The 22,022-nt window shown below is 48.6% G+C and overlaps 1 protein-coding gene across 1 annotated transcript in view; it reads left to right on the top strand.

The window, feature by feature from the left end:
• Positions 1-7,837: 7,837 nt before the first annotated feature.
• The window catches only part of SPATA21 (spermatogenesis associated 21), a 33,535-nt gene continuing 19,350 nt past the window's right edge, over positions 7,838-22,022 (top strand). Inside the window, 9 exon segments of the mRNA XM_032631550.1 lie at positions 7,838-7,966; positions 9,616-9,756; positions 11,625-11,694; positions 11,697-11,815; positions 15,374-15,487; positions 15,489-15,670; positions 16,056-16,104; positions 18,345-18,811; positions 19,209-19,297. Of these exon segments, the coding sequence (XP_032487441.1) occupies positions 7,838-7,966; positions 9,616-9,756; positions 11,625-11,694; positions 11,697-11,815; positions 15,374-15,487; positions 15,489-15,670; positions 16,056-16,104; positions 18,345-18,811; positions 19,209-19,297 (1,360 nt within the window).

Below are 22,022 nucleotides of genomic sequence, written 5' to 3'. Positions count from 1 at the left end.
AGTATCCCAGTCTTAACTTGGATTTCTCACAGAAGCTAATAGCAGTTACAATGTCTAACCGGAGTCAAATTCTCAAAATCTCTTCTCCTCTACCATTCTCTCATTCATTACACAAATATTTAATTAAGTGCTTACAATGTGCCAGGTCCTCTGTGGGGCACAGCTGATCCCAAATTCACTGATTTACTGAATGCTCCCAAACTTTCTCCACCCCCTTCTTCCCTCTCCTCTCTCTCTCCTTTCACTCACTCTTTATAAGCTCTTTATTATAGGATTGATCTACCCTCTTAAATTAAAAAAAAATTATTGTGGTAAAATATACATAACATAAACTTTACCATTTTAACCATTTTAAGTGTACAATTCAGTGAAATGAACTACATTCACCACTATCTATTTCTAGAACTTTTCATCATCCCAGACCCTTTACCCATTAAGCAATAACACCCCATTTCCTGCTACCCACCCCCCGCCCCTGGTAATCTCTATTCTACTTTCTGTATATGAATTTACCTATTCCAGGTACCTCATATAAGTGGAATCATACAGAATTTGTCTCTGTGTCAGCTTATTTCACTGAGTATAATGTTTACAAGGTTCATCCATGTCATAGCCTGTATCAGAATTTCATTCCTTTTAATGGCTAAATGATATTCTATTGTATGGTGTAAAACAATTAATAAACAGAAACTGCAATTAAATAGGAGACCAGAATGGGGAGCTCTTACACCCTGGGATGATAGCAGAGCCCAACAGGAAGAAGAAAGACTCCTCTTCTTTCCTGGCAAGAATTCAGCCAATGAAAAGCCACGAACTCTTTGTTTACTGTATCCTTCTTTTTCCCAACTTCCTTTCCCCCTCTGTGAAAGAGTTCTGCTTCCCTTGCCCCGAGGGAACTTGCACGTGGCTGGGCATTGTTGCAGACTCTGAGTTGCAATTCTCTGCTGATCTCCTGTAAACCCATCTTTGCTGGAGAAATTCTGGCGGTCTATTTATTTCAGGTCAACAACGGATACACCACATTTTATCCATTCATTTGCGGATGGACATTTGGGTTGTTTCCACCTTTTGGCTATTGTGAATAATGCTGCTGTGGATTACTGGTGAATAATACCTGTTCAAGTCCTTGTTTTCAATTCTCTTGAGTATATATCTAGAGGTGGACTTGCTGGCCCATATGGTAATTCTATGTGTAGCTTTTTGAGGAACTACCAAACTGTTTTCCACAGCAGCTGCATTTTCCATTTCCACCAGCAAGGGTCCCAGTTTTCCACATCCTTGCCAATGCTTATATTCCATTTCCTTTGATAATAGTCATCCCAGTGGGTATGAAGTTAACCTCTCTTTACGTGAATTGATTTAACTTCTAATTTCAACTTTGCTCCTTACCTTGATTCTGCACAGCAAAGAAGAAATTGAGAAGTGAGATTTCTTCCTCCTAGTTCTTTGTTCCTAACTCATTTTCCTAAAGTCCTGGAGTGGCAGAGACAGAAGTCCCCTTAGAAGCTGGAGGGGAGAGATGTTGAGATGGGAGGGGAGAGCACACTCCCACACTGACAATCTTGTCCCCTCACATTCTCATCATTCTGTTTACATGTCTGCTCTCCCACTAGACTGCAAGCTGCTGCTTTTTTTCTTAAAGGTTTTTTATTTTATTTTATGTGGACCATTTTTAAAGTCTTTATTGGACTTGTTACAACATTGCTTCTGTTTTATGTTTTGGTCTTTTGGCCATGAGGCATGTGGGATCCTAGCTCCCCGACCAGGGATCGAACCTACACCCCCCGCATTGAAAGGCGAAGTCTCAACCACTGGACTGCCAGGGAAGTCCCTAGACTGCAAGCTTCTTGGATGCAGGACCCTGTCCCTGCCTTTGTGAACCCCTGTATTCAGCAGCACAGGGTCTGGTACAGAGTAAGTGCTCAGTGAATGAATGGGTAAATGAGTGTGTGTGTGTGCGTTCATTGGGTTACATCCCAAAGCCAAGGGGCAATTTGGGAATGAGGCACTGTGTTTCCTCTTTCACACAGCAGGGGAAAATAGGGTACCCCAGGAGTAAAGCACCTGGACCCTCTGAGTTGGAGAAAATTTCAGCTGGGAGAGCATCTAGGACCAGCTCTTAAGAGCTAAACTTTGGGATAGCATCCACCATCAGCACCAAGTTCCATCACTTCCTCTCTGGAAGCCAAGCAGTGTGAAGGTGGCCCACGGTAACTGTTTTTATTTATTTATTTATTTATGGCTGCGTTGGGTCTCCGTTGCTGCGCATGGGCTTTCTCTAGTTGTGGCGACCGGGGGGCTGCTCTTCGTTGCGGTGCGCGGGCTTCTCATTGCCGTGGCTTCTCTTGTTGCGGAGCACCGGCTCTAGGTGCATGGGCTTCAGTAGTTGTGGCACGTGGGCTCAGTTGTTGTGGCTCGCGGGCTCCAGGGTGCAGGCTCAGTAGTTGTGACGCACGGGCTTAGTTGCTCCATAGCACGTGGGATCTTCCCGGACCAGGGCTCGAATCTGTGTCCCCTGTCTTGGCAGGCGGATTCTCAACCACTGCGTCACCAGGGAAGCCCACGGTGACTGTTTTGGGCCTCCCCATGAAGCTGCCCCTGGTAGGACACCTTCCTCTCATGAATCTGGAAGGGAATGCTCACTCCGTGCCAGGGGGCAGCCAGGTTTTACAATGTGTTCAGAGCACTTCCCGTTCAGTTCAGTCTAACAAAGATGGGCAGTGAACATCGACTATAGGCCAGGTGCTGGGTGATGGGACCACAGAGATGAGGCCCACCCAGCTCCTGCCTTCATGGAGCTAACAGAGAGGAGGAGACAGAGAGAAATGCGGAGTGAAAAGTGCTATGATGGAAGAAACTCACAGGGGGGTATGGGAGCGAAGAGAAGAGAGACCCCACTCAGCCTGGGGGCAGTCAGGGAAGGCTCTCTGGAAGAGGTTACCTTGACACAATAATCCCTGTGAGGTAAGCAGAGCAAGGATTGTTATCCTCATTGTGTAGTGGAGCCACTGAAACAGTGACCAGCCCAGGGAAACCTCACTGTCCTGTAGCTGCAGGAGGTCAGACAGTCCCTTGCCTTACCCTCAAATCCCAGCCACGTGGCTAAACATGCCTGAAATGCATCTCTAAGGCTCTGCTGCCGAGAATAATTGGGGCTACTGGCTACTCCCAGGTTAAAGACGTTGTTTGCCAAATGAATTCAATTCAACCCAACAGGCAGAGTATAGGCTCAGACAGAGCCCATCTCACGTGGCAGGGGGCGACAGTGGTGCAAAATCTAGCTGTGATTCATCCAGATGCTTTCTGGTAGGTCCAAGGTGGGGGTTTGAGGTGGGCGGTTTCCTGGGTGGCTTTGTGAAATATATATGATAGGTCACTTATCATCTTTCCCTGCTGTGTTTTCCTGCCATCATAGATATTTCTAAGCGAAGGGGAAACCACTTATAAGAGGGCACTCGGGGCTTCCCTGGTGGCACAGTGGTTGAGAGTCCGCCTGCCGATGCAGGGGACACGGGTTCGTGCGCCGGTCCGGGAGGATCCCACATGCCGCGGAGCAGCTGGACCCGTGAGCCGTGGCCGCTGAGCCTGCGCGTCTGGAGCCTGTGCTCCGCAACGGGAGAGGCCACAACAGTGAGAGGCCCGCGTACTGCAAAAACAATCTTGCAAAAGATAAAAGTGTGGAGATTCACACGTCCCAATTTCAATACTTAACTACAAAGGGACAGTAATCAAGACAGTATAGTACTGGTACAAGGATAGACCATAGATCAATGGACTAGAACTGAGAATAAACCCTTGCATTTATAGCCACTTGACTTTCCATAAGTGTGCCAAGACAATTTGATTGAGAAAGAATAGTCTTTTCAACAAATGGTGCTGGAATGAGATATCCACATTCCACATGTAAAAGAATGAAGTTGGACCCCTATCTCACACCATGTACAAAAATTCATTCAAAATGGCTATAGACCTAAATGTATGAGCTAAAACTATACAATTCTTAGAAGAAAACATAGAGAAAAATCTTTATGACCTTGGATTTATGTTATAATAAAAAGAATCTAATAGATTCTTAGATATGACACTAAAAGCACAAGCAACAAAAGAGAAAAATAGATAAATGGGACTTTAACAAAATTAAAAGCTTTGTGCTTCAAAGGACAAAAAAGTGAAAGTACAATTCACATAATGTGAGAAAAATTTTGCAAATTACATATCTGAAAAGAGACTTGCATCTAGAATATACAAAGAGTTCTTACCATTCAATAATAAAAAGACAAATGACACAATTTATAAATGGACAATGAACCTGAATAGACATTTTTCCAAAAAATATACACAAATAGACAATAAGCACATGAAAAGATGCCCAACATCATTAGCCATCAGGGAAATGCTAATCAAAACCACAGTGAGATACCACTTTATACCCACACCCACTAGAATGACTAGAATTAAAAAAAAAAAAGACATAGTAAGTGTTGGTGAGGATGTGGAAAAATCCCATACATTGCTGGTGGGAATGTAAAATGATGCAGCCACTTCAGAAAACAGTATGGCAATTACTCAGGGGACTAAACACAGAGTTACCATATAACCCAGCAATTCCATTCCTAAGTACACACCCAAGAGAAATGAAAATATATCTTCACACAAAAATTTGTACACAAATGTTCACAACAGCATTATTCATAATCCAAAAAAGTGGAAACAACCCAAATGTTTATCAACTGATGAATGGATGTACAAAATGGGGAATTCCCTGCTGGCCTAGTGGTTTGAATTCTGGGCTTTCACTGCCATGGCTAGGTTTAATTCCTGGTTGGGGAACTGAGACCCTGCAAGGTGCACGGTGCGGCCAAAAAAAAAAAAAAGTAGTATATTGGCCATAAAAAGAATGAAGGGTTGATACAAGCTACAACACAGATGAACCTTGAAAACATCTGCCCCGTAAAAGCCAGTCACCAAGGACCACATATTGCATGATTCCATTTAAATGAAATGTCCAGAATAGGCAAGTCTATAGGGACAGAAAGATTAGTGGTTGCCTACGGCTAGGGGCAGGTGGGAGGACTGAGGTGATGGCTAAGGGGTGTGGGGCTTCTTTTGGGGATGATGAAAATATTCTAAAATTGGAGTGAGGATTGTCCAATTCTGTGAATATACTAAAAGCCATTGAATTGTATACTTTAAGTGGATGAGTGGTACAATACGTGAATTAAATCTCAGTGAAGTTGTGAGGAAGAAAGTGCCCTGAAAGGGGGACAGGGTCTATATTGGCCACCCACCCCCCTCAATTCTATCCTCAGATCCCATGCCTTTCTGCTAGGGTTGGGGCTTCCCCTTCTCATCTAGATTCTCACAGAGGTTGTAAGCTCCAGATGGGGATGGAGAGGGGGCTGGATCCCCTCTGGAGCCTCTGCCCCCTTAAAACTCCAGCTTGTGGAATACTGGAACCTGAGAATTCTGAGGTTGAGACTGCGCTTTCTGAGGTGGAGACGATGGGTGGAGTTTGAGGGGTCTGGGAGGGGGGCAGGTTTCCCCCAGATGGGTCATCTACCCCTGGGGCAGGAAGGCTCAGAGGAAAGGGGAAGGCTTAGGGAGCCCTAATGGGAGAGAAGGGAGGAACTCCAAGGAAAGAGAGAGGGGCTCGGTCACAGAGCTGACCTCTGTGCCAGGTGAGAGCCTAGGTCCTTTGGGAGGCTGGAGCTGCACCTGGAGTGGGGGTCACCTGGGAGCGGAGCCTTGTTTGCATTTTGGGATACAGGCCCAGAGGGTAGGACTGGAGGGTAGGCAAGGTTGGGAGGAAAGGAGAAGGGAGAGGGGATTCGGGTCAGCAGCTGTTAAGGGTACCTCCGCTGTGCCCCTTATAAACTGTGAGAGCCACCAGACCCCCAGTGTATCCCCAGGGCCTGATGTCACATGTCTGTTAAACAACTGGTGATTGCATGGGTGAGTGAGGGAATGAATTAAGCTTCTTTGGAGGCAAGATAATATGGTGAGATAAGCAGTCTTGGGAGTCACACAGGCCTGGGTTTGAAGCCGGTTCTTCTGCAGATTTGCTGTGTGGCATCGGACAAGACTCTGGGCTACCCTGAGCCTCAGTTTCTGTATCTTTAAAACAGGGCTGAACCCACTGACCTCAAGGACAGGGTGTTTAGAATACCGTTGGCAAACGTGCCCAGCAAATAGAAGGTTCCTCCATGGATGGTGGCCGGCCTGTCATGATTTAAAGTGGAAGAAGCAACAACAAGATCCTCAAGGTTTCACTGAGGGGGTAGGGTTTACCCTTAGAAACCAGTTAACAGTGAAGAGAGGTCCGTGGCGTCTCCGTAGAAAGGGTGTTGATGTTGCCTCAAAGGAATACAGAGGCCGGAGAGAGGGCTAAGGTGGTTGGAAGCTTGGAGAAGAGGTGGGAGCTTGAAGGATGGGGTGGGAGGTGCTGGAGAAAGAGAGAAATGGGAAACGAGCAGAGAGTCTGAGGGATCTGCAGGGCTAGGATTGCAGGAGTCTGCCCAGATTAAAACAGAATGTTTGTGTAGGATATGGCAGTACAGCCAAATAGGAGGTTGGATAGGAGAAGCAAAAGTAGAGACCTTAGGGGCTTCCCTGGTAGCTCAGTGGTTGAGAATCCACCTGCCAATGCAGGGGACACAGGTTCGATCCCCTGGTCCAGGAAGATCCCACATGCCGTGGAGCAACTAAGCCTGTGCACCACAACTATTGAACCTGTGCTCTAGAACCCGTGAGCCACAACTACTGAGCCCGCGTGCTGCAACTACTGAAGCCTGCGCGCTTAGAGCCCCTGCTCTGCAACAAGTCAAGCAACCACAATTAGAAGCCCGCGCACTGCAACGAAGAGTAGCCCCCGTTCACCACAACTAGAGAAAGCCTGCGTGCAGCAGCGAAGACCCAACACAGCCAAAAATAAATAAATGAATTTATATATAAAAAAAAAAAGAGACCCTAAGAAAGGCTTTAGAAAGGGATGTGTCCAGGGCAGGGTCAGGGTGCTTTGGTGAACTACCTATTGCCATTGGTGACTTTAGGGACCCCCAGACAGACGTTCCCCACTCCTATTCCTTAGCTCCAAGAAGAACGGAATTTTCCTCTATAGCAGCAGCAGCCGTGACACTCTTGGGCTCTCTTTATTTTTGTTTTGTTCTGTTTTTGGCTGCGCCGTGCAGCATGTGGGATCTTACTTCCCCGACCAGGGATTGAACCCGCGCCCCCATGCAGTGGAATCGCGGAGTCCTAACCACTGGACCGCCAGGGAATTCCCTCTTGGGCTCTCCTTAAAATGCATCTTAGGATATTAAGGGCTCTGAGAAATCCTGCAGGAAAGAGCCTATTTCATTTTAACTCAGCACTTTCCAGACACATTTGGCCTCAGAACCCTTTTTTTTTTGTGGTGTACCTCATGGGACCAATATCCCCAAGAACACCTGTTAGGAAATGCTGCTGTAGGGAAAAGTGTGTGGGTTTTGCGACCCAATAGGCCATGGTTTGATTCCGGCTCTGTGACCTATTTGGTGTTGGACCTCGGGCAAGTCACTTTGTTTCCCAGAGCCTCCTTTTCCCCAGAGTTATCGTGGGAATTGGGGAAAATATGTGGGTAACGCATGTGGCTAGCTCTCTGGTCTTGCTGCATATGCCTCTCCTGTGCCAGGCCTGGTCCTACCTCTTCCCCTGAGCCAGGCCCTCTGCATGACAGACTCCACGTGGGCTGCTGAAGAGGCAGTTAGGTAATGGGCTTGGTGGAACTTCGATTGGATTTCTTTTCTGGGAACACAGCATTTGATGCTCCTCACTTGGTACCCTCGTTGGCCCTGGCACAATGGACAACAGAAACACCCAGATGTACGTGGAGTGTAGGATCAAGGCTCCAGAGGCCCAGCCAAGTCCTGGCCTGAGGACTGCCAGCAACAGGGCTGGTGTTGAGCCCACCATATCAGAAGTCAGCCAGGTAGGGACCTGCATCTCTACTCCCAAAAGCCACCTTTCCTTTCCCCTGCCCAGGTTTCCTTCCCTCCCCAACTGCTTTAATTAAGCCTCTATTACAAGTGGCACAAAACTCAATTCAAACTGGATTAGGCAGGAATGAGAACACATCAGCCTGCGTAACTGACAAATCTACCTGTAGACTTCAGATATGGCTGGATCAAGGTGCTCAGTGAGTGTCTCTCGGCTCTGCCTTCCTCTGTGGCATTCCCAGGCAGGCTCTCTCTGCAAAACGGCAAGAATTGCCCTGGCCACTCCAGGCTTAAATCTTCCCATCTTACATCCTCTGGCTTAGCATTCCTAACAGGAGGAGAGCCTCTTTGCAATAGTTGAAGAAAGTCTCCGGTTATCAGTGTCATTGGCCCAGGTTGTAGTCATATGTTTATCCCTGAACCAGTCACCATGGCAGGGCAGAGTGGCCTGGATCTCTTGGTATAATGGAACCGGAGGTGGTACTCAGCTTGCTCCGCTGAGCCGCGTGGGCCGAATGGAGACAGGAAGTTTCCCATAAAAGAATGTTGGCTTTGTTATCAAACGAGATGCTGGCTGGGTGAGCAAAACAAGAGTTGCCTACTTACTTCCATGGCCTTTAGCCTCCCTGTCCCTTATATCCTTTATTCCCCTGACAGCTGCTCAAAGCTTCCATCCATGACCCTCCTCATCCCCTAGCCTGCAACCTAAGCTCTCATTGCTCCCCTTGGCCTCTTTCCATCAAAAAAAAAATTTTTTTTTAAATGCCAAGTGGCATGAATTGAAGAGCACAGAGAAGATCTTCCTTTCTGTGTCCCCAGAGCCAAAAATGTCACCATAAAAATAGTCAACACTCCCTTGGATTAAGTATCACCCTCTCCCTGTAGCCTCTGTTATAAATCATGGCTTCTCCTAGGCCCCCAGAGAGGGCCTGAAATGGGGGTCTCGGAAGGAGGCTGGGGTAAACATTCAGGGCTTCCTTTACCTGCCCATTTATTTTTCCAATGCGCATAGTCAGGGGGTCTCAGTGGCACCACTAAACCAGCTGTATGACCTTGGGCATGTCACTGCAGCCCTTTGAGCCTCATGGGCTCATGTGTGTCATGTCGAGGATTAACTGGGTTAAGTCCCGGAGGCACCTGACACAGGCCCTGCCCCGTGGTAGATGCCCTTAGTGTTTGCTCACAGTGAAAACTTGTATTATCAACTGATTGAACCAGGTTGCCTGGAGTTTGCTGACTCAGGCGAGGCTTGGAGCTGCCTCTAAGTCACTGACCCAACTAGAGAGTGATGGGCATCAAAACCCAGCTCCAGAGCCTGAGCTCTGAAGTAGCAGAAATTGTGGAAGCCTCTCTTGGAACTTGTAAGGGTCTGGAAGTCCCCCAGGGCACTCTGTCAAGTTGTCCTCAGTGGCATCCCCTTGACCCAGCTACTACTCTGGACTCCAGGTTCGTGCTGGAGCCATCGGTGCTGACCGAGCCTCCCTTCTCCTGCCCCTTGTCTCCTCCTTGCCTCTCTCCAATGTCTTCCCCAGTTAGGCACGGGATCTCCCTGTCCCTGAGGCCAGGACGATGCCAGAGAGTGGGAGAATCCCTCCAGAATGGGCCAACACGTGAGCCAGTGCCATGGGCATCTTCGTTCTAGGTTGTGTTTACAGATGCTGAAGGGATAGACAGTGGGAAGCAACCCTCATCAGAACCAGGAGAGCCAGAGGACGGGCCCAGACACAGAGAGGCATCAGAGGAGGGGTCTCCAGAGCTCAGCACCCAGGAGCAGATGCCTCCGGCAGGGCCAAGGTGAACCGGGGGCTTCCCAGAGAGCAGCTCCAGGAGAGAATCCCCTGTGACTCACCTGGTAGTGGGGGAGAGGAGGGACAACTTCCAGGCTAAGGTGGTTCCACCCAGTCACAGCCCCTGTACTTCTCTTTCATAGCACGAATCACACTAAATAATTATTCATGTTGACCTTTTGTCTGAGCTCCCCCACTAGACCACAAACTTCTGTGATGTGTCTTGTTCAAGGGGTATTTATGTCTCGTTTAACCTCACATCCCTCATGCCGGGGACTCTGCCTGTAGCAGATGCGTAATAAATACGTATTCACTGAATTCATAGAAGAATGAACAAAAGAGAGGCTGAGAGACACAGAAACACACATTTAGGTGGAATTAGTGTTATTACTTTCTAAATATTGTATATATCTTTAAGCTTGCCTACAGTGAGAATATATTCTTTTTAAAAAGAGAAAATGGAGGGGTTTCCCTGGTGGCGCAGTGGTTGAGAGTCCGCCTGCCGATGCAGGGGACGCGGGTTCGTGCCCCGGTCTGGGAGGATCCCACGTACCGCGGAGCGGCTGGGCCCGTGAGCCATGGCCGCAGAGCCTGCGCGTCCGGAGCCTGTGCTCCGCAACGGGAGAGGCCACAACAGTGAGAGGTCCGCGTACCGCAAAAAAAAAAAAAAAAAAAAAAAAGAGAAAATGGAGAGAGAGCCAGAGAGAGGCAAAGTGAAAGACTTGGGAGACTGGTCAGCTTATCATTTAAATTTGATGATAACCAAAAACCTCTAAATAATCTCTTCTACACGATAAGTTAGGGGAATCAATCCAAGCCAGGTGTCAGCACCCCTGAGACAGGCGCTGCGCACCGTGCTGGCAGAAATAGAAACCATTTCCACACATCTGCTTACACAACTTGGCAATTTGTTTAAACTGCTTTAAAACTGTCTTTACCTTCATCTATTTCTAGAAATATCTAGGAAATAAGTGCATATTCAGGTAAAGTTTTATGCACAAAGATTTCCACATTATTTTAAATGCTAAAAAATTGGAAATGCCAGTGTGCACTAAATGCTCACAATAGGGGGATGGTTAAGTAAATTATGATTTTCTATAAAATAGAGAATTTTAGGGGACTTCCCTGGCGGTCCAGCGGTTAAGACTCCACGCTTCCACTGAAGGGGGCGCAGGTTCAATCCCTGGTCAGGGAACTAAGATCCCACATGCCACACAGTGTGGCCAAAAGGTAAAAAAAAGAGAGAGAGAGAGAGAGAATTTTATACTTTCATTAAAAAGCATGCTTATGAGAGATTTTTGGCATGGAAAAAATTTAGATTATACTGTTAATTGAAAAAAGATTGCAAAATTGTATTTGCAATATAACTAGGTAAAATTATGTAATAATTGAAGATGGTATTTAAATTAATCCCCATTAAAAATATGTATGTATATCCTTAGGAAGAAGCCTGCAGGAAATACTCCGGAATATTAAAGTGAGATCAGATAGGTGCAGATTCAAATCCGGACCTGTCAACTTCAGCTTAATGACCCGAGCCTTAAGTCTTCCGACCTCTCTGAATCTCAGTTCTCCCTGATCTTTCTTTTTTTTTTTCTAAAAAGCAATAAGTAATAATAAAATATTAAATCCTAACTCTCTTAAACATTGACCTCAAAGTGTCTGTGATTGGGGGAATTCACATTAGTCCTTTATTCTTTCTCCTAGGCATTAAGTTATGTACCTATGGTGTGCCGAGCCCTGTGCGGGTGCTCTGGGAACTACGAAGAAATATAAGAATGTAAAACTGTGCCCCAGTTTGGGAGCTGAGGTGTCCCTTTGTCTGTTCTCCCCAGGATGAAGCAGTCATCTTTGGCCCCCCCAGGAAGGGCCCGGGGAGCTGCAAGCAGGCCAGGATCAGGCCACGCCAGGAAGTGAGCTGGAGGTGCTGCCCTCCAGGTCCCTGCAGCACAGGAAAGGCTGCAGCAGCAGAGCTCATGGAAGGAGACCGAGGACCAACAGGGGAGCCATCAGAACCTAGGAACTGTGGAGGGTCAGTTCCCCGAGAGCCGCCAGGTAATGTCCATGGAGACCTGGGCAGGAGGGTATGGAATGACTGACCCACAGGGGAGGCGAGGGAGCAGGGAATTGTTGGAGGAGATCATGGGGGGTTCTGTGTAAAATTAAAATCGGGACATGCTGGTTTCAACAAAGCTCAGACAGCTTTTCACGAAGATGGCGCCGAAGGCAAAGAAGGAAGCCCCTGCCCCTCCTGAAGCCAAAGCTAAAGCAAAGACTTTGAAGGCCAAGAAAGCAGTGTGGAAAGGCGTCCATAGCCACACACACACACAAAAGAAGATCCGGACGTCACTCACCTTCCGATGGCCCAAAACACTGCGGCTCAGGAGGCAGCCCAAATATCCTCAGAAGAGCCCCCTAGGAGAAACAAGCTTGACCGCTGTGCCACCATCAAGTTCCCCTCACCACCGAGTCAGACATGAAGAAAATAGAAGACGACAAGGGACTTCCCTTCCTTGTCGGAGTGGCGGAGTGGTTAAGAATCCGCCTGCCAATGCAGGGGACACGGGGTCGAGCCCTGGTCCCACGTGCTGTGGAGCAACTAAGCCTGTGTGCCACAACTACTGAAGCCCGTGCGCCTAGAGCCCGAGCTCTGCTACAAGAGAAGCCACCGCAGTGAAAAGCCCGCGCGCTGCAACGAAGAGTAGGCCCTGCCCACCACAAGTAGAGAAAGCCTGCGCGTAGCAACGAAGACCCAACGCAGCCAAAAATAAATAAATAAAAAGAAAACAAAAGAAAGGAAAATAGAAGACAACAACACACTGGTGTTCACTGCAGACGTCAAGGCCAACAAGCACCAGTTTAAACAGACTGTGAAGAAGCTCTATGACATTGACGTGGCTAAGGTCCACACCCTGATCAGGCCTGATGGAGAGGAGGCACATGTTTGACTGGCTTCTGACTATGATGCTTTAGATGCTGCCAACAAAATTGGGATCATCTATACTGAGTCCAGCTGGCCAATTCTCAATATAAAAGTTTTCACTATAAAAAAACAAAAACAAAGCTCAATTTTTTTTTTTTTTTTTTGCGGTACGCGGGCCTCTCACTGCTGTGGCCTCTCCCGTTGCGGAGCACAGGCTCCGGACGCATAGGCTCAGCGGCCATGGCTCACGGGCCCAGCCGCTCCGCGGCATGTGGGATCTTCCCGGACCGGGGCACGAACCCGTGTCCCCTGCATCGGCAGGCGGACTCTCAACCACTGTGCCACCAGGGAAGCCCTCAATTTTTTTTTTTTTTTAATGCTAGGATATTCTAGCATCTGTTTCTTAGCTGCTGAGCACTATGGGACCCTGCAAGATGTGGTTAGAGTATGGTGCCTTTTCCAAACTTATTTGAATGTAAAATATCTTTTAATTTATTTTTATTTTAAGATTTAAGTTTTTTTTTAAAAAAACAAACAGCTTCAGTGAGGTATAATTGACATACACTTGCACGTACTTCAATTATACAATTTGATGTTTTGGACACGTGTGTACCCACGAAACCGTCACCACAATCAAGAAAACAAACACATCTATCACCCCCCAAAATTTTCTGTGCCCCTTTGTCATCTCTCTTCCCATTCACCCCCAGCCTCAGGCAACCACTGATCTTCATTCTGTCGCTATAAATTTGTTTGTATTTCCCAAAATTTTCCATAAATAGAAGCATACAGTATCCACTCTTTTAGTCTGGCTTCTTTAAATTATCATGATTATTTTGAGAGTCAGCTATGTTAATGCGTGGATGAATGCTTTATTCTTTTTATTGCTGAGTAATATTCCATTGTAGGGATATGTCACAATTTCTTGTCCTACTATATAGCACAGGGAACTATATTCAGTATCTTGTGATAAACCGTATAGGAAAAGAATACGAAAAGGAATGTTTATATATGTATAACTGAATCACTTTGCTGTACAGTGGAAAGAAACAAAAACCAGTTTCTTCATTCTTTCATCTATTGATAGACATTTGGTTTGTTTCAACTTTTTGACTACTACAAATAAGACTTTCAGAAACATTCATGTCTATATGTACATGTACTTTCATTTCTCTTGGGCAAATAAATGCTTAGGAGTAGAATGGGCCATATAGTATTTGTATGTTTAACTTATTAAGAAACTGCCACTTTTCTCCAAGGTGGTTGTGCCATTTTACATTCCCATGAGCAATGTATGAGAGTCCCACTTGTTCCACATCCTCCCCAAAACTTGGTATGGTCAGTTTTTAATTCTAAGCATTCTAATAGGTGTATAGTTGAATCTCACTGTGGTCTTTATTTTCATGTTCCTAATGACTAATCATGTCAAGCATCTTTTCATGCACTTATGGGCCATTTGTATATCTTTGGAGAAATGCCTATTCAAATACTTTGCCCATCATTTTAATTGAATTAGTCAATTTATTGTTGAGTTGTAAGAGCGCTTCATATATTCTGGATACGAGACTGTTATCAGATCTACGATTTACAAATTTTTTCTTCCATTCTATGGATTGTCATTTCACTTTCTGACCTTTTTTTACAAAACTGGGTTGTTTTTTTATTCTTGAGTTTTGAGAGTTCTTATATATTCTGAATACAAGTCCTTTATAATATATGTTAATTTGTAAATGTTTTCTCCCAGTCTGGGAGCTGTCTTTTCCATTCTCTTAACAGTGACTTTCAAAGAACAGAAGTTCTTAATTTTGATGAAGTCTAATTGATCAGCTTTTGGTATTATTTCTTAGAAATCTTTACTCAACCTGAAGTCACATAGGATTTTCTCCGATGTTTTCTTTGAGAAGTTTTATTGTTTTAGGTTTAACATTTAGGTTTATGATCCACCTTGACTTAATATTTTGCATATGGTCTGAGTGATGGATTGAGGTTCATTTTTTGCATATGGCTGTCCAGCCATCCCAGCACCGGATTGAGCTCATTTTTTGCATATGGCTGTCCAGCCATCCCAGCACCGGATTGAGCTCATTTTTTGCATATGGCTGTCCAGCCATCCCAGCACCGGACTGAGCTCATTTTTTGCATATGGCTGTCCAGCCATCCCAGCACCGTTGGTTGAAGACTATCCTTTCTCAGCTAAGCGTGCACCTTTGTCGAAAATCACTTGACCACGTATGTGTGAGTCTCTCTACTTTGTTTCATTCATCTATTTGTCTATCCTTATTCCAACACCACACTGTCTTGGTTATAGCAACTTACTAAAGTCTTGAAATCAGTTAGTGTAAAAATCCCCTTTGTAGGGAGTGCCGTGAAGGACTCTGGTTCTTTGAAACATCCCTTGGGAAATCCCATTTAAAGAGGATCATCTCACTTTCTGCAGGCTCCCATTCTACCTGCACAGAGAAGCCTGGATATGACTTTGGGCAGGTCCTGCCTCCTCTGGGCCTCAATGTCCTCACCCCTCAAAATGATGGAAAGTGGGCAACCTTCTAGGGGTGCTGGGAGAACTCAGTACGATAATGCTTGCAGTGCTTGCTTGAGTAAGGGTTTGACAGCTGGTCTCTGGGTGAGTGTTGAGGGTCAACTGAGAGCCAGGATGGGACTCACCATCTTGATGTCCTTGTCATTGGCAGGACCCAGAGTGTCAGCCCTTCCCAGGTCACCTGGCCGCCAATGAGTCAGACATAGTGCAGCCAACAGAGCCTTGTTGCACCTTGGACAGCTGTGGACAGCAACTGGGGGACAAGCCCCCCCAAGGAAGTGGACACCCCACCCATCAGGCCACAGGGCGCTCTGCCAGAGCCTGACTCAGGGGGACATGAGGACAGTCCCCAGGAGGCAATGTCCCTAATGCCCACGGCAACTCTGGAGGAAAAGACGGCCCACTCTTCCCCACCATCTATGCCAAGACCTAACACACCCAAAGAAAGGTAAGGCATCCTCTGATGGCCCCCCACCCCACTCCCTGACCCCAACAAGACTGCTCTTCTGCTAAGCTACAGGGGAGGAGAATTCTAGTCCTGACAGCTCCTGATATGATGTAGAACTTGGTCAAGTCATGCCCCGCTGGGCCTCCGTTTCCCCATCTGTATAGTAGCTCTAATACCAGAATTCTTTGTTCCACGGGCTTATTCTTCAAGAGCCACGTCCCCACAGGGGATGTGAGGGCATGAGGAGCCCGTCTGGGATTAGAAGGCCAGGGGAACTAAGCTGGGGCGGTGGACCTGAGTGTCCTGGGAGCTGAGAGAAGGAGTGTGCAAGGGGCAAGCCTTGAGCCGAGCCCCTCCCTCACCTGGGAGTTCCTCCCTTGTTTAGGGACAAGGCTGTGGAGATCCAGGCAGCACTGGGGCCTGTTCCTCCACCTGTAAGTAGAGCCACAGTGGGGATGGGGACAGGGTGGGCTGGGGATCAGGAGGATGAAGGGGGCAGAGGCAGAAATGGGACAGTATTTGGAGTCAAACTGGGGAAGGTGTGAGCGTGTGCCTGTGTGTTTGCATGAGTGTGCACATGTATGTGCATGCGTGTATGTGTGTGTTTGCACACGTGCATGTGTGTGCATCTTGGGTGGGGGTCAAGGATGCTCTTACACTCTAGAGTCCTTGGATTCACCCCAGGTCATGGCTTTTTCCACATCAGCACGGATTTCTTCCACCCATTTGCTGTCAGTCACAGCACACAACCCAAAGCTTCCCTGAACACCTGGGAGGCTCCCATCCCCCTCCCAGCCATCCCCACCTCTGCCAACTCTGCCACTTCCCGGTTCTTTGATTTGACTGAGCAACCTGTAAATATACAGTCATCGTCTGCCTGGTGGAATGGTAGGTTGGAAAAAGAGGAATCAAAAGAGCCTTCAGGGAGTATAATCTACAAAAATATTGAACCACTATGTTGTACACTTGAAACTAATATAATATTGTAAATCAACCATACTTCAATTTAAAAAAAGAGGCTTTAGGTTTGGGGCCTGAGCAACAAGTGGTGTCATTAACCAAGGTGGTGACACTGGGGAAGGAGCAGACAGGAAGAACCTAAGGTTCTGCTTTGGTCATGTCCTAGACACCCAAGAAGAAATGCCAGGAGGACGTCTGGAGTTGGGAAGGACAGAGAAGTCAGGATGGGAGATGTAAATGTGAACAAAATGGAGATAACATCTAGGAGAGTGAATATAGAGCAGGAAGGCATCTGAGGACAAGTCACTGGGTCTCTACCACATTTAGAAATGGAGGGACTCCCCTGGTGGTGCAGTGGTTAAGAATCTGCCTACCAATGCAGGGGATACAGGCTCAAGCCCTGGTTCGGGAAGATCCCACATGCTGCGGAGTAACTAAGCCCGTGCACCACAACTACTGAGCCTGTGCCCTAGAGCCCGCGAGCCACGACTACTGAAGCCCATGCGCCACAACTACTGAAGCCCGTGCGTCTAGAGCCTGTGCTCCGCAATAAGAGAAGCCACCGCAATGAGAAGGCTGTGCATGGCAACGAAGAGTAGCCCCCGCTCGCCGCAACTAGACAAAGCCCACGTGCAGCGACGAAGACCCAACGCAGCCAAAAATTAATAAATAAATTAATTAATTTTTTAAAAATGGAGCAAGAGCAAGGAATAGCCAGCGAAGGAGGCTGCCGAATACTCAGGGAGGGAGCCATCTGGTGAGAGAGTGGGAGTCTGGAGAAGAAGGCATTTCCAGAGCGATGGAGTGGTCATCTGGGTCTATCACCACTCAGTGGTAGGCTCTGAGGAGGGCAGAGATCTGACCACCGCCTTGCAAGGGTCTGGTTGGGGCGTGGTGGCAGAAGCCGGACTGGAGATAGGAGGAAAGTGGAGGTGGAGTACAGCCAAATCTTTCAAGGAATTTTGCTCTAAAGGAAGAGCAGAGAACTGGGATGGTAGTTGGAAGGCTTTGTACTGTCGGGAGAGTTTTTTCTTTTAAAGAGGGAAGATATTACAGCATGTTTTCATGCTGATGGGAATAACCTGGCGGAGGGGTAGTGCTGATACTTTAGGAAGAGCGGGTGTGTGGTGAGAGCTACATCTTTTTTTTTTTTTTTTGAGAGCTACATCTTTGAACCGGAGAAAGGGCTGGGCTGGAGCCTGCGTGGAGTGGCCTGGTTGGAGGTGGGCAGGGGACAGCTCATCCCTCTAATGGGACGGATGCAGGAGGTGCTGCATTTGCTGAATGAATGAGTGGGAATTTATCGAGTGCCTACCACAAGCTGGCTGCTGAGTCAATATGGATAAAAGAGGCAGACGAGGTCCTGCCCTCTGGAAACTTACTTCTGGTCAGGCAGGCAAACAACAGGCACGGACAGGGCCATTGCAAATTGTGTTGATTGCAGTGAAGCAAATAAACAAGTGGTGAGATGGGGAGTAACTCGCTCAAGACCACAGCTCAGAGAGCCAGGATGTGGCAGAGCCCAGGTCAGGGGTGGGGGAGGACATGGGGTGGGAGCCTAGTAGGTTGCAGGAGAGAGGTGGGCCTCCCCAGGGGCCCAGAGAGGGAGGGGCAGGGTGAGGATCCGCTGCAGAGTGGGTGGCTGGGAGAAGTTTTGTGGGACAATCTGGCTGGCCGGAGGCCTCCCAAATCCCCTCCCTGGTCCTGTCCCCAGGAGGCGAGGGACATCGGAGAGGGGAGGGAGATGGACCATACCCAGAAGCAGCCTCAGGATCCCGCGGGGGCCACGGGGGCTCAGGACCTTGGCAACCCCCGGCCGGGCTTCATGAAGTGCTTGTTGGAGGTGGAAGAGGAGAAGGCCACGCATTGGAGGGTCACCAAGGCCCGTGCGCTGCCAAGCCAGAAGTCCCCCAGGACCCTGGCCCCCGTGCCCGTCTCTGCCCCGGTTGGCAACTCAGCCCCAACCCTGCCTCTGACCCTGCCTCAGACTCCTGCCTCAGCTCCTGCCATGGCCCCATGCTGGGCCCGACCGCCAGCCCCTGGGCCACTTCCTGCCCCCATGGGAGCCCCAGCTTCAGTGCGTATCACAGTCCTGCTGGTCCCTGCATCAGACCTGGGCTGGAGAAGGACAGAACTTTTGCACCACAGCGGGGAGAGGAGCCTGAACTACCCCAAGGCACGGTAGGAGCCACCCCAGAAAGGGTGTCTGGGATCAGGGCCTGGTCCCAGGGCCCCTGGCTACTCTCTTCCAGAGTCTTGTCCCTGTCACTGCACCTGTCTGTTCCCTCCCATGTGTCCCCCCTCCATTTCCCCTCACTTCTGTCTCCTGTCTTTCCCAGCTCTTGATCTTTCATATCTAGGCCCCTTTTTCTCTCTAACCCCCTTTAGACTCTCCATACCTCTGCCTTGCTCCTCCTCTGGGTCACTCGTAGACTCTCCTGACCTCTTAAAGCCTCCCCTGGGGTTCCTCCCATGACTCCCTCTGCCTCAGCTCCCCATCACCCGCCCCTAGCTTTTGGTGCAGGGCCAGGGTGGGTGGCTGAATGTGTGCCCTTTGCCCGGGCTCTGTCCTCTGCAGGCAGGAGCTGGAAGAACACTGCCTCTTGAAGGTGTGTCAGATCTGGGAGGAGAGGTCGCAAGAGCACCTCACACTGAAGCAAGAGGAAGGTGAGGGTGGGCCTGGCCAGGGGAGCCCCTTGCGGGGCAGGCAGAACCCTCAGTTCTTGGCTTTATAAGCCTGGGGTGGGGGACAGGGTTGCTGCTCATGGGGCTGCCCTGGTACCTACCCCAGCCCTGCACTTGGCTAGTGGGGTAGGAGGCTGACCCAAACTCTCACACACCACTGAGTCGGGGAGCACAATCCCACTGGGTCCTCTCACTTGGGGTCCAGTTCTCTTCTCTGTTCCAGGGCCACCTGTCTGAATGAATGGTGCAAGCCCTGCAAAGCTCTTTCGCTTCTGGAGACGTTTGTGCCTACCCCAACCCAAGCCCATGCTACTGGTCCCCTGCAGAGGCCACCTGGATGGGACGCAGGGCTGTAGAGCCTCCACCTGTCCGAGACCATCCCTCACCATTTAACAAGACCACCCGCCCTGGACATGTTACTGAACCAAACTGGGGTCTGCTTGCCCACGCGCAGTAAAGTCAACCTACTGACACCGGGTTGTGGTGAAGGAAAGGGCAGCGTTTATTGCAGGCTCCAAGCAAGGAGTCCAGGCCTAAACTCCCTGATGGCTTTCAGGGAAAGGTGTTTAAAGAGAGGGTGAGAGACAGGGTTGTGGGGTGTGTGATCAGCTCACGGACATTCTTCTGATCGGTTGGTGGTGAGGTAATCGAGAGTTGACGTTATCAACCTGGTTTCAACCGGTCTCGGGTCTACGTGCTCATGGTCAGCATACAGTAAACTTCTCCCACCTGGTGGGGGTTTCAGGATCTGCAAAACAGCTCAAAGGACATGGCTCAGTATATTATCTATAGCCCTTGAGGAGGAACTCAATGTCCTTGACTTTGTTTAATGTCTGAACTATTATTAGTTTGTCTTGTTTGACTGTTTTCCTTTCTTTCTGCATTTTCTCACTTCTCTGATTAAATCCATTCTTTGGAACTTGGGGAAAGCCTAGGAGGCTAAAGTTTTTCTACAAACAAGAAGAGGCAGGCAGAGGACATGGGAGGTGTGTGTGTGGGGTCTGTCCCAGGAAGGCCCCATAGGGTCCTGCTCAGTTACACACAGGTCCCCATTTTCCACTGCATCCCACCTCCACCAAAAAATTTAAAAGTTCTGAACATGCACCCTGGGCGAGGCACTGTGCCCTTTGCTCCCCATCGTCCTGGGGGTTGGGCCCCGTGACTCCACTTACCTGCGCTTTGAGGAGTGATTGCTGCTTCCTCTGGGCTCTGGAAGTGGCCTAATCGGCCGTCCACATCCACTGCCAACCCAGCCACACCTGGCTCTTGCCCTGGATGAGGAGGTGTGTGCCCTCCTTCCACCCTCTGCTCTTCCCCAGTCTGGGCCCCAGGCAGGGCCAGAGCGGCCCCTTCTTCTGCCTTCCCTGAGTCCACTCTCTGGCTCCCTAGGACCCCATCTTTGAAGTTCACTCCTTTTAGCATTAAAAGTCTCTAGTCATTTTTAGAGGGGCTTTTCTAGGTCCAGCGCCCACTGCCCCATCTTCTTGAGCTGAGTTCACGGACAATGTGCCACTCTGGCTTAGAGACTCAGCATTCTCCCCAAGGCTCAGCCCTGCCTGGTGAGGAAAGAGCTGGCTACCTGCTCTGATGGTCCAAACCACCCTGCATTCGGGATGATCTTACCACTTTTGAGAGCTGTTCAGTTTTCCTTTTTCAGCGTGCCTGCCTGTGGCAGCTCACCACTTAGTCCAACCCTAATCCCAGCCCTACCTCTTCCCCACATTTCAGTTCTGTTCATCAGAGACTTAGTCTACGACGTGCCAAGCAATGAATTAATACCACCTCTCTGGGAGGGTGTACTGTTGTTCTGTCCATCTTACAGATAAGAAAATTGAGGCTCAGAGAAGCACAGTGACTTGCCCACGGCAACTATATTAGCTTGCTCAGGCTGCCATAATGAAGTACCGCAAACTGAGTGGCCTAACATTTATTTTCTCATCGTTCTGGAGGCTAGAAGTCCAAGATCAGGGTGTTGGTATGTCTGGTTTCTTCTGAGGCCTCTCTCCTTGGCTTGCAGACGTCTGCCTTCTCCCTGTGTCCTCACATGGTCTTTCCTCTGTGCACACACATCCCCGGTGTCTCTTGTGTGCCCAAGTTTCCTCTTCTCTTAAGGACACCAGTTAGGTTGGACTAGGGGCCACCCCAGTGGCCTCATTTTAACTTAATCACCTCTTTAAAGGCCCTATCTCCAAACATCATCACATTCTAAGGTATGGGGGTGGGGTGGTATTAGGGTTTCAACACATGAGTTTAGGCGGCAGGCACAATTTAGCTCGTAACAGCAACCCAGCTTCTTAGTAAATGGCAGAGCCAGTCTTATCACTAGGTCTGTTGATTCTAACCTGGATTTTGCTGTGGGCTGTGAAACCAGACACCACACGTGTTATGACCAGGACACGACTTTTCTATCAAGTGGTGCTGTTCTGGGACTTTCTCAGCAATTTTCCTGGTCCTCTGCTCCGGTCCAGACAAACGAAGCTGTCTTAGAGGCTATGTCTATCCAGATAAGTAACTGCAGAGCCCCAAGGCCAAGGCACAGACTCAGAGTCAGCAAGATCTATCTGGTCCTCTAAACTCTGAGCCTCAGTTTCCCCATCTTTACAAGGGAATAAGCATTCTGCTCTTACCAGGCTGTTGTAAGAATTAAATGAGAACATGGCTATAAAGAGCTTAGTACACTGCCTGGCACATAGCAGGGGTGCCCTAA

Source organism: Phocoena sinus, chromosome 1, assembly GCF_008692025.1.
Source record: "Phocoena sinus isolate mPhoSin1 chromosome 1, mPhoSin1.pri, whole genome shotgun sequence".
Lineage (NCBI taxonomy): Eukaryota > Metazoa > Chordata > Mammalia > Artiodactyla > Phocoenidae > Phocoena > Phocoena sinus.
Note: the sequence above shows the minus strand (reverse complement) of the source record. Positions and strands in the feature narration are given on the sequence as shown.